At 52.1% G+C, this 14,088-nt stretch overlaps 2 protein-coding genes across 12 annotated transcripts in view; both read left to right on the forward strand.

Moving 5' to 3' along the window:
• Positions 1 to 10,961, forward strand: part of LOC120247637 (myomegalin-like) — a 221,631-nt gene extending 210,670 nt beyond the window's left edge. For 4 of the 11 annotated variants that reach the window (XM_039255660.1, XM_039255654.1, XM_039255647.1 and 1 more), the window contains 9 exons: positions 2,150 to 2,374; positions 4,532 to 4,648; positions 5,232 to 5,458; positions 6,601 to 6,744; positions 7,800 to 7,938; positions 8,243 to 8,289; positions 8,535 to 8,561; positions 9,181 to 9,232; positions 9,902 to 10,961. In XM_039255660.1, the coding sequence (XP_039111591.1) occupies positions 2,150 to 2,374; positions 4,532 to 4,648; positions 5,232 to 5,458; positions 6,601 to 6,744; positions 7,800 to 7,938; positions 8,243 to 8,289; positions 8,535 to 8,561; positions 9,181 to 9,232; positions 9,902 to 10,047 (1,124 nt within the window). In that variant the 3' untranslated portion in view covers positions 10,048 to 10,961. Of the gene's footprint in view, positions 1 to 2,149; positions 2,375 to 4,531; positions 4,649 to 5,231; positions 5,459 to 6,600; positions 6,745 to 7,799; positions 7,939 to 8,242; positions 8,290 to 8,534; positions 8,562 to 9,171; positions 9,233 to 9,901 lie in introns of those variants that run through there. The other 7 variants (XM_039255659.1, XM_039255661.1, XM_039255658.1 and 4 more) reach the window with 4 other exon arrangements.
• Positions 151 to 1,059, forward strand: LOC120247638 (RWD domain-containing protein 1-like). The gene has a single exon (XM_039255663.1). It carries the CDS (start codon positions 171 to 173, stop codon positions 891 to 893), a length of 723 nt encoding a protein of 240 aa, XP_039111594.1. The 5' UTR covers positions 151 to 170; the 3' UTR covers positions 894 to 1,059.
• Positions 10,962 to 14,088: the final 3,127 nt, after the last annotated feature.

The following is a 14,088-nucleotide window of genomic DNA, read 5'->3' on the forward strand; positions in this document are numbered from 1 at the left end:
GGGCTGTTGCTCAGCAGGCCAGGCCTGGCTTTGGGCCCCGGGCCTCCCAGCCTGGGACTCTGCACCTGCGCCCTTGCGGCCGCGGCCTGCTCTCCCCACGCGGCCTCGGTCCCTGCTGCAGCGCGTCGCCTGGGTGGCTGGGCGGTCCATGGGCAGCGGCGAGGGCCACGATGACAGATTACGGCGAGGAGCAGCGCAAAGAGCTGGAGGCTCTGGAGTCCATCTACCCCGACTCCTTCACAGTATTATCAGAAAATCCACCCAGTTTCACCATTACTGTGACGTCTGAAGCTGGAGAAAATGATGAAACTGTCCAGACTACCCTCAAGTTTACATATAGTGAAAAATACCCAGATGAAGCCCCTCTTTATGAAATATTCCCCCAGGAAAATCTAGAAGATAATGATGTCTCAGATATTTTAAAACTATTACCATTACAGGCAGAAGAAAATCTTGGTATGGTGATGATCTTTACTTTAGTGACAGCTGTGCAAGAAAAATTAAATAAAATAGTAGATCAAATAAAAACAAGAAGAGAAGAAGAAAAGAAACAAAAAGAAAAAGAAGCAGAAGAAGCTGAAAAGCAATTATTTCATGGCACTCCAGTTACAATTGAGAATTTCTTAAGTTGGAAAGCCAAGTTTGATGCAGAACTCTTGGAAATTAAAAAGAAACGAATGAAAGAAGAAGAGCAAGCAGGAAAAAATAAATTAAGTGGGAAACAGCTATTTGAAACAGACCATAATCTTGACACATCTGATATCCAGTTTTTGGAGGATGCTGGAAACAGTGTGGAGGTAGATGAGTCTCTGTTCCAGGAAATGGATGACTTGGAGCTAGAGGATGATCCGGACTATAATCCTGCTGACCCAGAGAGTGATTTGACTGACTAATGGACTGTCCCCATGTGCAGAGCGGCGTGACTGCCACAGCATCTGTGGCTGTGCTGAGGTGTTGATTTTTCTTTCTTTTTTCTAAGAGAAAATAATTTTCAGGAGAATATTCTTCTGATAGCTTTCATCATTGAACTTAATAAACCGACCTTAAAATTTCAAAAAAAAAAAAAAAAGCACAACTGTGAGAGTTTGGATTTAGGAAAAGAAAGACAGGAAGGAGCTTCATGGAACTTTGGAGTTAGTATCTGGAAACCACTTCATCCCGACCACATCCAATTTCATGCCATTCTCCATTTTTATGGGTGTTTTAGGAGTCATTTCAAAGCCACTACCACTAAAGCCCCATAACTTCTTATCCTTAATTCTGCAATCCAGTAAGAGCTACGAATTGAATTCTTTCTCATATATTCGTTTGGTCACAAGATCTGTCTGAACTCACCCAAAGGGTATTCAGAGCCTTTACTCATCCCACTCAGTGAGAATATTCACCTAGCCCACCACAGATAGGAATGTGTTTGACTAAGGCCCGGGGCCCAGATGCACCTGGGTGCATGTGCTATGTGATCAATGGTATATGAATTCTACTGCCTTCCTAAACACCAAAATGAATTCTACTTTTTGAAATATATTTGGCTTCAAAGTTTCAGATAAGAGGTTGTGGTCGTGTAGAAAATTTCTCAGCTCTCTTCATCCCCAGTATGGAGAGCAGACTGTGTGTGGTAAATGGAGGCTGAAAAAAACATGGGGAAGTCGAACAAGCCCGTGAATTGTGACCCTGGGCCTGTAGTGGAGACTCAAGTTCCTACATGCTGCCAAAGGCCTGGGGCCCTCCCCTTCCCATCCTCCCTGCGGCCACTCCTGAGTGTGGATGCCATCAGATCTCCTCCTGCCTCAGCTACTGTCCTTCTCTATCCAGTGTGACGCCCTATCTTGGGAAGACCCTGCCCCTCTGGCCTGTAGGGCTAGGGTCACTATGGAGGTGAATAAACAGGCTTGACCTCATCTGCCCCTCAACGGCTCTGTAGATGCATATGGGGCATGGCTCCCGGGAGCCTCGGGTGTCATAAGTCCCAGTGTGTGGTCTCTCAGGCCCCATGTGGGAAACGTGGCAGCTCCCTCCCAGATGTGTTATCCAGGACCCTGAGATGACAGTAGGATCCTGAGCAGAAAGGAACATCCCAGAGTAGCGTTCTGACAATTGCTTGGAAATGCCTGGATCGGTGCCACTGGACCCCTCCTCTCTCTCCTCTCAGCTTTCACCTGGGATGCCTGTCACCAGGTCCCTTTAAACAGTGACTTGAGCCACCTGGTGGCAGAGATCCGAGCTTTGCGGGGGCAGCTGGAGCAGAGCATCCAGGTGAACAACTGTCTGCGGCTGCAGCTGGAACAGCAGCTGGACGGTGGGGTGAGCAAAGCCCGCCTCGGCCCCTCCCCCGCCAACCAGGAGGACCCCGGAAACAAGCAGCTGCCCTTCCAAGGTAGGAAGGAAAAGGGGGCCAGGAAGCGGGCAGCTGGTGGGGCAGTCACCAGGATGCCTATGGTGGAAGGGACCATCTTACCTCTTCCGCACCCCTTAAGGTCAGAGTGAAATCAAGGTGCCTCAATCTATAGCCTCGGGTGAGAGCCTGGGATTTAGGGTCACACCCGGCTCCAGCTTCTGAGTTTGCCACATATAGGTTGTCTGCCTTAGGCAGGGTGTTTTAAGTCCCCACGTACTGAAGCCTTAGTTTCCTCATCTTCAAGGTGAGGATGATGGTCATATATAAGTTGTATGATCATTTGGAGCATTAAATGACATAATTTACAAGTGCCCGGGACAGTAAGAATCGCTCAGCAGTTGACAGCTGTGTGTGTTAACATCTATTCCTTTTATCTGTGGAGTGCTTTAAAATTTACTGTGAGCTTTCAACAATTTTTCAAATAATTTTGTCCAGGGAAGGGGAGGCTTTAACTCTCTGTATTTCATGTGGGAAAACCCTGGCTTTGAAACGTTAACTGGTGCACTAAGGTGTCAGCAGTAGCTAAGACCGACGCAGGATTCCAACCAGATGTTTTGCTTTCCACCCTCTGTCCTTCCTCCTCACGACATGCCGTCTCGGTATCACTGGCCTTCCCAGATCCCTAGCCTGGTTTCCCATTCCCTAATTTAAGAGGAATTCAGCTGGGTGGAAAACGTTCCCGTCCCCAAGGCAGTCCTGCTGTGGGAAAGTGGGGGATGGGGGAGCAGTGGCTGTCATCCACCTCTCCTGCCCTTCCAGATACCAACTGTCTCCTTCTTCTCGATGCCCTTCATCCACCTCTCATCCCCCAGCTTCAAGCTGAGTGTTAATACTGCCCCTCCCCATCTTGGCACATTCATTTAATCTTCCTCTGCTTTCTTTCCTTGTGATGCACCATTTAATTCACCATCTCCTCTCCCTTCCATGGTGTGTTTTCAATTGTATTCTAATAGGAACCATTTCTGCTCAGGATTATCTAGAGCTGTGCTTTCGGACTTTCATGCCTGCTCTTCCTGGGGCATGTTTTTTTTTGTTTGTTTGTTTTGTTTGTTTTTTTAATTTCTGAAAGAGAGCTTGAGCAGGGGAGAGTCACAGAGAGAGGGAGATACAGAATCCGAAACAGGCTACAGGCTCTGAGCTGTCAGCACAGAGCCCAGTGCGGGGCTCAAATCCACGAACCATGAGATCATGACCTGAGCCAAAGTCGGACGCTCAACCAACTGAGCCACCCAGGTGCCCCTTCCTGGGGCATGTTAATCCCTACCCCCCTCTTCATTGACTGGACAATGACCCCATCTGTCAAATGAAGGTTACACTTCCAAGATGATGTGTGTGGCCATCAAATAAAGTGTCTGGTGGGCTGCGAGCATCGTGCACGCCCCGCAGAAACGGCTGCCTCTAGGCAGGCTGCTGCGATGCTTGCTGTGCTCAGTGACATCTCCCCTCTGCCCTCCTATGGGCTCTCCCCTTTCACCGCCTCCCCACAACACCAGCCTGGGCTCAGCGCCTCTGGCTCCTGCTCCTCACCCTCCACAGAGGCCTGAGCTGGAGAGCAGGCTCTGAGCCTGAGCAGGATTGTTCCCGTCTCCTCAGTGATATCTTCCAGTTCCTCCACCACGGGACTGCTGCCTGGTCTCCGGGAGGGCATCTCTACCCCATCATGACTTTTGTCTCTACTCTTCTCATCCTACTAACTACACTGTTCCCAGCACTGATGCGTCAGAATGGGAATTGGAATGCTGAGTTTAATCACCCACAACTCCATTCGTTCTTTAAGTCAGTATTTTTTTTTAACACATACACTACAAGTATGTATGCCCATTTAGGTTTAGTCACATGATATTGTATTAGACATTGCATACAAGGTTATATTCAAAACACGGGTTAGAAAAACGTACCTAATAACTTTTCAAGCCAGGAGTTGCTTCTTGTAGAACACGCTTCCATTAAAAGAACCTGTTCTTATTCTAAACTAAGGGATTTGTTTGCAGTTGCTTATACTCATGGTCTGTGGGTGATGATTGTGTAAGCGGCGAGCCATGCTGCCTTAGATCTCTGCTGGTGAGGACCAGGCTGTGTGTGTGCGTGTTGAGCAGTGTGTTCCGGGGTCCCTGAAAACTTGTCTTCACGCCCTAGATTCAGTTGCTTCCCCTCCGGTCCGAGATGTTGGCATGAATTCTCCAGCTCTCGTGCCCCCTGGTTCTTCTCCTGCTGCTCCGCGCTCGGAGACTGCCGTCTTCAACAGGACAAATGGTAAATACAGCAGCTGAAGGATTCAGGGACTGATGATGGAAAATTTTATCAATGCAAGTGACCATTGGATGCTAATGGACACATTGTTTGATTCTAGAGATTTTTCTCGCTGGGTCCCAAGGTCTTTGGCCCTGCTCATTGCGCCTTCAGTGGCCACCTTTCTTGCCCTAATTCTTCCTCCTGTGGTTTTCCTGTTGCTCTGTTGTACATCATTGCACTGTGATCCCTCCCTTCTCGAAAGCACTTTCTGTGTCCAGCTTAACTTTTATATCTGTGTCTTTTTAACCAGAAGTTAAAATTTTTAAAAATATTTTTTAATGAAAATAATATTTTTCTCGAATATTCATTTGTCAAGGAGAATAAAATTGGCCCCATGGCAATTTTATCATTATGAGATGATGTAAGAAAGATTATAAAAATACAGAGCCCAGAAATCTATGGACTTCACACCTTGCTTGTACTTTCCCAGAGTGCCTTTCCTGTTCCTGGCCTCTTTCACGATTTGATGTCTCTTCCAGAGGGAAGTGGGCTGAGGATTTGCCTATCACTGTGGATTCTATGTTGCTGTGGTTTTGTTTTTCAGAGCTGGGTTTGGACACTTCTCCAATAATGAAGAACTCCCCCAAGCTAGAAGGTGAAGCCACAGACGGTTCCTTTGCCAATAAGCATGGCCGCCATGTCATTGGCCACATTGATGACTACAGTGCCCTCAGACAGCAAATTGGGGAAGGAGAACTGCTGGTCAAAAAGATAGCAGCACTCGTGAGGTCAACCTGCATCGCCGCTGGCCTTGAAGCTCGGCGCTCAGAGGTAACCACAAGTAGGTCTTAGGTGCTCCTCCTTCAGATCTCAGCTCCTTCTCCCATGCCGGACATCCCCCACAGCCAAGGATACGTCTGCTACTTACCCCCAGACAGGCCGTTCTTCTCCATCCCATTTTTGCCATAAACTCTGCTCTGACCAATATTTCCTCTCAGAACCACAGAGGCACCCGCACAGCATTACCATCCTCATCTGTAGAGTATTTGCTGAGCTCTGGCATACATGTGGTGCTGTCCTGAGCACCCTCTGGTCTCTTATTATCTGGTCTGGTCACGCTGGCTCATGGCCATCCATGTGCAGGGTAAAATCATTTAATCAGAGGGCTGGGGATTCCAGATTTGCATCCAGATGGACCCCATGTTGGGGGGGGGCAGCAGCCATGAGATTTCTCTGTGCAGACTGAGCAGGGCAGGGAAGCAGGCGGGGAGCCTTCTCACAGCACTTCCTGGCTCGGAGAACAGGCACCAGCTGCTGTGCTGTCTGAGCCACTGGAGTTGCCCGGACATGTGGGGACAGCCCTGTCCCCAGGAGGCCCCGCCCCAGAGAGAAGGCCACACGTCCATGTAAATAAGGACAACAGAGGGTCAGGGCTCAGTGTCAGAAGCCGTCCTCTGAGTTGTGAGGGCATGAACACAGAGGAGCCATTGTGCCAGGCAAGGAAAGGCACGGGGTCCTAGAGGAGGCACTGGGGGGTGGGGGGGTAGGCAGGTGGGCATAGGTCCTCTGGGTGACGGAGGATGCTGTTCCAGGTAAAGGGAATGGCACCTCAGTCCTTGACGCCACAGATGGTTCAGCCCAGCTGAAGCAGAAGGTGTGACTTAGGGTTTGCACAGTGGTGCCAATGCCAAAATCCAGGACCTTAGACCTGAGAGCTCAGATCAGGACTGGAAGCCTATAGAGCATATGAGGGAAGCCGGAATCTAATGCTTCTTGCCAGTTGGAGGTCACTGCTGAGGCGGAGACCCTAGGTTTCCAGGTCAGAGCAGGGCTTCACAGGGTCAAGCAGGCCAATGGCTGTGCCTCACTCACAAAGGAAGCCTGAGAGCCCCGAGTGCTGCGGTGGGGAGGGGTGGGAGAGAGCCATCGCTGGGCCCCCGTGACGACCAGGGGTATCTCACCCCCTCTCCCAGGTGCCAGGTAGCAAAGGCATCCATGAACTTGGGAGCAGCGCCCAGGCCCTGCAGCGCACGCTGGAGGAGTCGGCCTCCCTCCTCACCATGTTCTGGCGAGCGGCCCTGCCGAGCCCCCCCAGCCCCGTGCCGGCCAGCATCACGGTGAGTGCCAGCATCCTTCCCTGCTTCTGCTCCAAATGTCACCCACTTCCTCAGTCCCACAGGTCCTGAAGGTCAGGAGCCGGACAGTGAGTAGGGACAGAGAGAGGCTCCTTAGAGGAGTGTCCACGAGGGACGCCTGTCATCTGTGCTGGCTGCTTGCAGTGCGGCTCCGACGACATCCCTTCTCCTCCCACCCCTGGCAAAGACAGAGGAGTAGACTGTGAGAGGGGCAGCGCAGGAGAGCCCTGGGGGCCCACGAGTGTTCGCTTTCTTTCACTTTCTGAACTTGGCTGAACTGAAGACTTCAGGGGCATGGGAACGCGTCACACAGAACATCACCATGCCACTCCCACAGAATGTCACCATGAGATGACCAGGCTCTAGAAGCCACCCACTGCATCACAACACATAGCTCACCTCTGCATCTCGGGGCCAGGTCTTGAGTCCACCCTCCCCCCACCCCCGCCAGGTGCCCTCAGACACGAGGCCTGGGCTCTGCTTGCTGGGACCTCAGACAGGAAGGTTTCTCCATCTCCCCCCCACCCCGGGATTCTGAAGCTAGATTAATGTCACTGACACCTTATGGGACCAGCTATGCCAGTGCCAGGCGAGGGGGTGTTTTGCCATCTTGAAATTGGTACAAATATCTACAAAATCTGACTCTCTCGGGCCAGCCCTCTCTCTCTGGGCATCACATTCCCAACAGGTAAGTCGTATTCATGATGCCAGAGCGCCAGAAGTGATGTCAGCACTAAACGTGGCCACTTTCGTTTTCAACAGCCAGGAGTTCAGTCCTGCCTGGAGTCAGGTTCTCTTCGGTAACAGGAGTGGAGGCCTGCGTTCATCTGCAAGTTCTCAGGGTTCCTACTGAATCCTAATGCTCCAGACCACCCTAAGTGGGCGTCTGCTGGAGAGTGTTAGAGGCTTTCAGGGAGAGAACCCAGGCCAGAAATAGTTGAGAAGATCGTAGAATCACATTTTCGATTTTCAAGAGCCACAGAGCATGGGGTGCTTGGGCCTTCTGACCACTGTCACAAAGCCAGTTTCTTTCTCAGGGACAGTCCATGAAAAGGGAACTTCTGGAACTGAGAACCAAATTGTCCGCAAAGGAGAATCTCCTTCAGAGCACAGCTGAGCGTCTGAAGACCGCCAATCAGCAGAAGGAGAGCATGGAGCGGTTCATCTTCAGCCAGTGTGGGTGCCTCAGAGCTGAGAGACAGGAGAGGAAGTTGGGGGTGGGAAGGGGGGCTTCCAGACTACCCACTCGTGCTGCGGTTGGACGGTGACCGCACAGACTAGGGGAGAGGGCACACTGATGTGATGTCCCCAGACTTCCCATGCCATAAGTGATTATGGATGCAGAGGGAGGAGGGGCACCTGGGGGCAGCCGGAGACCCTGAGCTGAGTGGCCAGAAGGACACACTTCACAACACACACCCCAAGGCGGGTACGGGCCCAGCTGGTGATCCTGCCGTGTTGGGCGGTTTTGTTCTTTCAGTGACCAGGACACATGACGTGTTGAAGAAGGCAAGGACGAACTTGGAGGTAAGGGGGCCCCTACACCAGACAGAGCCACAGAGCCCAGCCCACATCCATCCCCACCTGTCTTCAGAGTCTGCAGGTGATCCCCGACCCGCTCTAACCTTCCAGAAGATTTCCTGTCCACATGGAGGACTCAGGTCCTCAATAAATGTTCTTCTAGCTCCCCTCCCTGCCCCTCCCCTGCCATCTCGGTTCCCTGTCACATTGTCACCCCCTTGTCTCCTCACCCCACTTCTTCCCTCCTGTAGGCCAAGTCAGGAGTCCGAGGAAAGCAAGTGAGTTGATTGTCAAGGTCAGAGGACATGGGGAGTCTGCCTCTGAATGAGCTTCCGGGAGAGGGTGCCGGGGCCGGGTCTGCTGTTTCCTGGAGCACTTCCCACCTCAGGAAAAATAAACCCAAGATAACCACCGAATCTGTTGAGTCCACCCCACCCTCAATGGGGCTGAGAACAGCAATTCAGCTTTGATATATCTTTTCCCAAAGGAAACCATTGGGTCTTATCGATCTAAAACAGAATATGATAAATAAAAATGGAACTTGAAGGGACACATTTTATCCAAATGGCAGACAATCTGTAGATTTACATAAAATACTAACACATTCCCTACACTAACACATTCCCAGCAGATTATGCCCAAGAAACATGTGAAGTGTAGGAAATGGCTTGCAAATCAGAAACTAAACCTTTTGCTTGGACTTCAAAGCTTTGCCAGAAGCAGTTGGGGCCTATTCTTAGGAATGTTCCCTAACTGTAACCTGAGAGAACGCTGATCCCACAGTGTGAAAATGGGTCGGACCATGACTTCACCCTCCCTTTTTTTTTTTTTTTCTTTTTTTGGCTAATTCCCTTTCATTTTTCTCTGATGATTCCTTTCTTTCCTGAGCCTCTTTAGAAGAACAGTTACAAGATGGCCTCTGTAAAGCCTTATTCCTGTCCCAGCAAAGGTAACCCACAGCCCCAGTTACCCACGGGCTTCCCCTTGTTTGGAAGTTTCCTCCACGCTTCTGAGAGACCCATGGAAAGGGTCCGGGGCTGGGTCTCCTCCCAGAACTGTCACCAACCAACCAACCCCACAGTTGTGGCAGGCCCCTCAGTCTGTGTGAGCCCACCGCTCCTCACCGGTAGGAGGTGGCACTGGGCTTAGGGGACCTCTGAGCTCCCTGCTAACTTGGCCCTTCCCCCTCCTCATTAAGTGAGCTGAAAATGAACTTCACAGGGGACTTCTCTGCACCTGTCTCCTCCATCCTACAACAGGCTGTTTCTACATGTGCATGTCTTATGCTAAGCGTGTCCATTCCTGGGAGGTCACAGAAGCCATCATTTGCTCCCAGGGACCTGGGGTGTGAACAGGCTCCAGAAGGGGGAGTATACAGGCACCAAGCTTGCAGCGGCTCCGGCTCCCAGTAGAGCCAAGGCCACCCAAGGGGGTGGGGAAGCTTTCCCTCTCACCTGGTGGCACCAGAGGCTCCAAAGGACAGCAGCCCCTCCCCCAGCTCATCCACCTGACAGGCTGTCATTGACATCCTGGCTGTCACCAAGCACTCACTGCAGCTCAGGGAGCCACCAGCAGGCCCTGACGATGGTCTCTCACTTTGTTGCATTTTTATCCCCAGGTGAAGTCCCTGAGGGCTCCTCTGGGCACCCCAGTCTGGTGACCCGTGTCTTCCAGGAGCCACGCAGGAGAAGGAGCCTCCAGAAGTCATTCAAGCAGCAGGAAGGAGGGGCCCGTCCCCCTCGGGTGCAGCTCCCAGTCTGCTAGGAGACCTGGGCCCTGTCATCCACACCTGCTGGAGGGCCCAGAAGGAGCCAGAGGCGGTGCTGGTGGAGGAGGGTGAGAGGCACAGAGCACACACCACCGCCCGCGGGGCAGGAGCACCACCAGAGCACCATTGGCTGGGATGTGCCTGGCCCAGCCCTGAGCACAACAGGCAGGTGTGTCCACCCTGGGGACACGTTCCTAGACGCCACAGTGGCCTGGGACTAGCAACGGCCACTCCTCCCATCAGAGCCTGTCCTCAGCTGGTCTCCCAGGGGACACAGGACACTGCTTCCTCCAGGGGGGACACGTGGTCACCACACAGGGCTCCACAGCAGTTCTATACCACATGAGTGACCGCGGTGCCCTAAGGGACAGCAGACTCAGCCGGCACTGCTCCCAGATGCACGCTCACTCGGGGCCAGCTCAGCCAGGCCAGCGGGGCCTGGGCGGCAGTCTACACTGCAGCACCTGAGTGCTCTGAATCCACGTGGCAAGTGCTGGCTTCCCCCATGCCATATCCCACTTAGCCTGGCACCTCCCATTTCCATGTATGGTCTCCAAGGTGTGGCGACGCCCTCACCCTAATCACACTGTCCCCTTTCACTAACTCCTCTCCGGGGACCTGGGACTTGTGGGCAGAACGACCCACTGAAAGTCCTTTGTAAGACAACGCAGTGACCGTAGTTAAGTGGCACCTGAGAGGCCCCCGCTGTGGGACAGCCTCGTCTGTGTCATCGCGGTGCTTTGGAACGCATGTCCGTGTGTATAAATGTACCATAGGTGCTTCTCTATGTTGCTAGAGCGAGATGTTTGGGGCCACACACCTGGGGTCAGGGGCCGTCAGAGGAGATGAAACACAGTCTTTGGTGGCTATGAACGTAAACGTGTATAAAGAAATAAAACATTTATCCTCACCTGCTTCATTTCTGATATCGGCACCAGCCTCTAGGCTGAGTGTGTGAGAGTAGGAAAGACACTTGTCCCTAACTAGGTCACGGTCTAGATTTCAAGTCTTTGCAGTAAAGGAAGAAGTTCTGCCTTCCTTGTCGTTGTGTGAGAATCCCCAATCTAAAAATAAGAGAGACTGGTTGTTAGCTTTGGAAAGTTTAGAAGCAGCAGTGGAGATCACAGGAGCTGCGCCCTGGCTCCAAGCCCAAGAGATGTGGTTGGTGTGGGGCCCCGGAAACTGCATTTCCTACATCAATACCCAGCTGACTCCTATGCACATGGGCTGCAGACCACACTTTCAAAAATACTGCTCTCTAACACTGACCCAAAGGTACGAATAAAAGTGGTTTACCTTAACTGAGAACCTTTAACTGAGAGGCACAGAAGTCATTCCACAAACGTTGGCATCTGCAAATATTCCTCAGGAAGAGTCCTTAGTAGGTCCTTCTTCCTTCCAGCTATTAACACAGAGCTGTCAGTCCACAATGATTTCCTAGAAAGAGCTACACAATTAACACAGACGGCAATACAACAAAACCCTCACTGTCCTCACCACCACCCGCCCCCTCCAGTAGCAAGAGATCCAACAGAACACTCCCACCTGAGGCAGACACGGGCCCTACTTTCCTGGTAGATGCAGTGAACCCCCATGTGCCCACACTTGGTTGTTTAGGTCTTTCCATGAGTGCCTTTGGCTGTCAGCAGAGGAACTCGCTGGCCCAACCTGCAGAACGGACAAGCCTGTAAACAGTTAGGAGGCAGAGCCCAGCGGGAGGCTGTGCTGCCCCGTGATGATTCCAGGCAGTTCCGCCTCCAGCCCTGCGCTGCCAGGCCTGGTCGAAGGATCAGTAACCAGTGAGATCTCGGTGCTTCAGCAAAAGTCATTCCGTGTACATCACACTGAGGAAAGCAACCGCTTGTGACACCCATAACCCTCAGGTCTGCTCAGGATCCGGGCAGGTTCATGGTGGGGAGAAGCCCTGAAGCCATGCTTGCACTTCGCCCTTTGTGGCAAGTTGAGAAGTAGCTTGTGCCTTAAGAGAGCTCGTGCCACAAAAATGTACCCGTGAGAGGAGGTTCTCCTATATTTACCTGTTTGTGAGTTATGTGTTTCCCCTCCTTGTGAAAAGAACTTAGCCTGCTCTTGAAAAGTACACATTTCGGCATCTGGGTGGCTAAGTCGGTTAGGCCTCCGACTTCAGCTCAGGTCATGATCTCACAGTACATGGGTTCGAGCCCCGCATTGGTCTCTGTGCTGACAGCTCAGAGTCTGGAGCCTATTTCAGATTCTGTGTCTCTCTCGCTCTCTGACTCTCTCCTGCTCATGCGGTCTCTCACTCTCACTATCTCTCTCTCTCTCTCTCTCTGAACTAAATAAAACAATAAAAAAAAATTTTTTTAAAGAGACAAAAGAAAAGTACACAATCAATGTGCGTGACCACCAATGGCCTCCACTCTGCATAGGCGCTTGCTGAGCCTGGGCAGGGAGGACCCTATGAATCCTACAGAAAAGAATGGAAAGAAAGAAGATGGCAGGTGATGAGGAGACCAAAGGCAAAAGAAATGTAGATGAAGTTCAGTTTCCTTACACTTTGCAGCCCACTGGGTAGTGCCTGTGTCAGGCTGCTGGGGACCCTCCTCAGGAGCTGCCCCCTGCCTGTGAGGTCCTGCCCTGCGGGAGCCCACAGCAGCCCTGGCCTGGGGAGGGGCAGAGCTCCAGGGCGCCTGCACGCTTCCTGCACATGAGAGGTCCTGTTGGAAAATGCAGTTACCTCCACGCCCCCAGCCCCCACCCCAAATTACAAGTCTGTAACCAGTCACACCTCACAATCCCAGGGCAGCTCCTCCTGTCCCCTATCCTGTCCTGTGCTTTATATAGAAAGCTGTATCCACCAAAATGTCTCAAGTATTCCTTCTCTATTTTTCTTTTAAGTTTCTTTTTGGAGAGAGAGAGGGAGAGGGAGAATCCCAGCAGGCTCCCCACTGACAGCACAAGGCCTGTCTCGAGGCTCAATCTCACAAACCCGAGCCGAGACCAAGAGTCACATGCTGATGCCAGAGGCAACAGGGGAACGAAGAATCCTTTCTGGACCTTTCACTCCTGGCCCACCTCACACCAGCAGGTACCTCACACCTCACCATGTGACAACAGTCCTTGACCTGACAACCGAAGACACAGCCTGCAGGATTTATACACAATTTATTCCATCCACAGACCTTACTACGCTCATGCGATGAGCTGGACCCTTGACGTGGGTTTCCTGTGGCTGTGGTCCCACCTCGCCATAAACTTAGAGGCCGCGAAGAACACACATTGTTTATCTGACAGTTCTGTGGGTGAAAAGTCCCAGAAAGGATCCCACCAGACGTGAGAGTGGCGATGTCGGCAGGCCACCTTCCCTCCTGGAGGCTCCAGGGGACTGAGAAAATTCACCAAGGGGAAGCTGGCTAACACGCAGCCGCAGCCGGGAGGGGCTGGCAAGGGCGCCGGCGCCCCCCTCCTCCTGGTCCTTGCAGCCCCAAAGGGAGGAGGCGGATTGACCTTGCAGGGGCCTCACACTGCACAGGGACCCTCCGTTACTAACCTGGCTACAGTTAGAGACACTATCATCATCCCCCCAGGGAGAAGCCAGTGCACTACACACTCCCGGTTTACCCCAATGGACTTCTAGAAAGGCCTTCTGAACTGACCTCTTTTCTCAAAAACAAACAAACAACTACACCCCAAACCACGAACCTTAATATCCTCTGGACCTGCCTTGTGGTTTTGACTCAGCTTGTTGTTCCACGTGGCACTTCCCATTTCTTCCCGGATTCATCCCATTCCTGCGGGTAAAATAACTGGCAGTTTTCTTTATCAGGTGAAGACGATATGCGTCCCTTTGCCAGTGGTAGCTTTCCGAGTCCCCCACAGTCCGGGCTGGGCTGAGGCTGGGGCCGCCTGGCCGGGGGATTCAGTACTCCTCGGACCACCACACTATTAACTCAGGTGAGGACTAATGTTGGACGCCCCTCCCCTCACATCTCTTCTAATTTCAGCAGTTAAGTCAAACACCCCTCAAGCGCAGTGGAGACCAAGGCAAGTCTGAACCC

The sequence above is a fragment of the Hyaena hyaena genome, unplaced genomic scaffold (genome assembly GCF_003009895.1).
Source record: "Hyaena hyaena isolate Hyena2069 unplaced genomic scaffold, ASM300989v1 scaffold_539, whole genome shotgun sequence".
In the NCBI taxonomy this organism is placed as follows: Eukaryota; Metazoa; Chordata; class Mammalia; order Carnivora; family Hyaenidae; genus Hyaena; species Hyaena hyaena.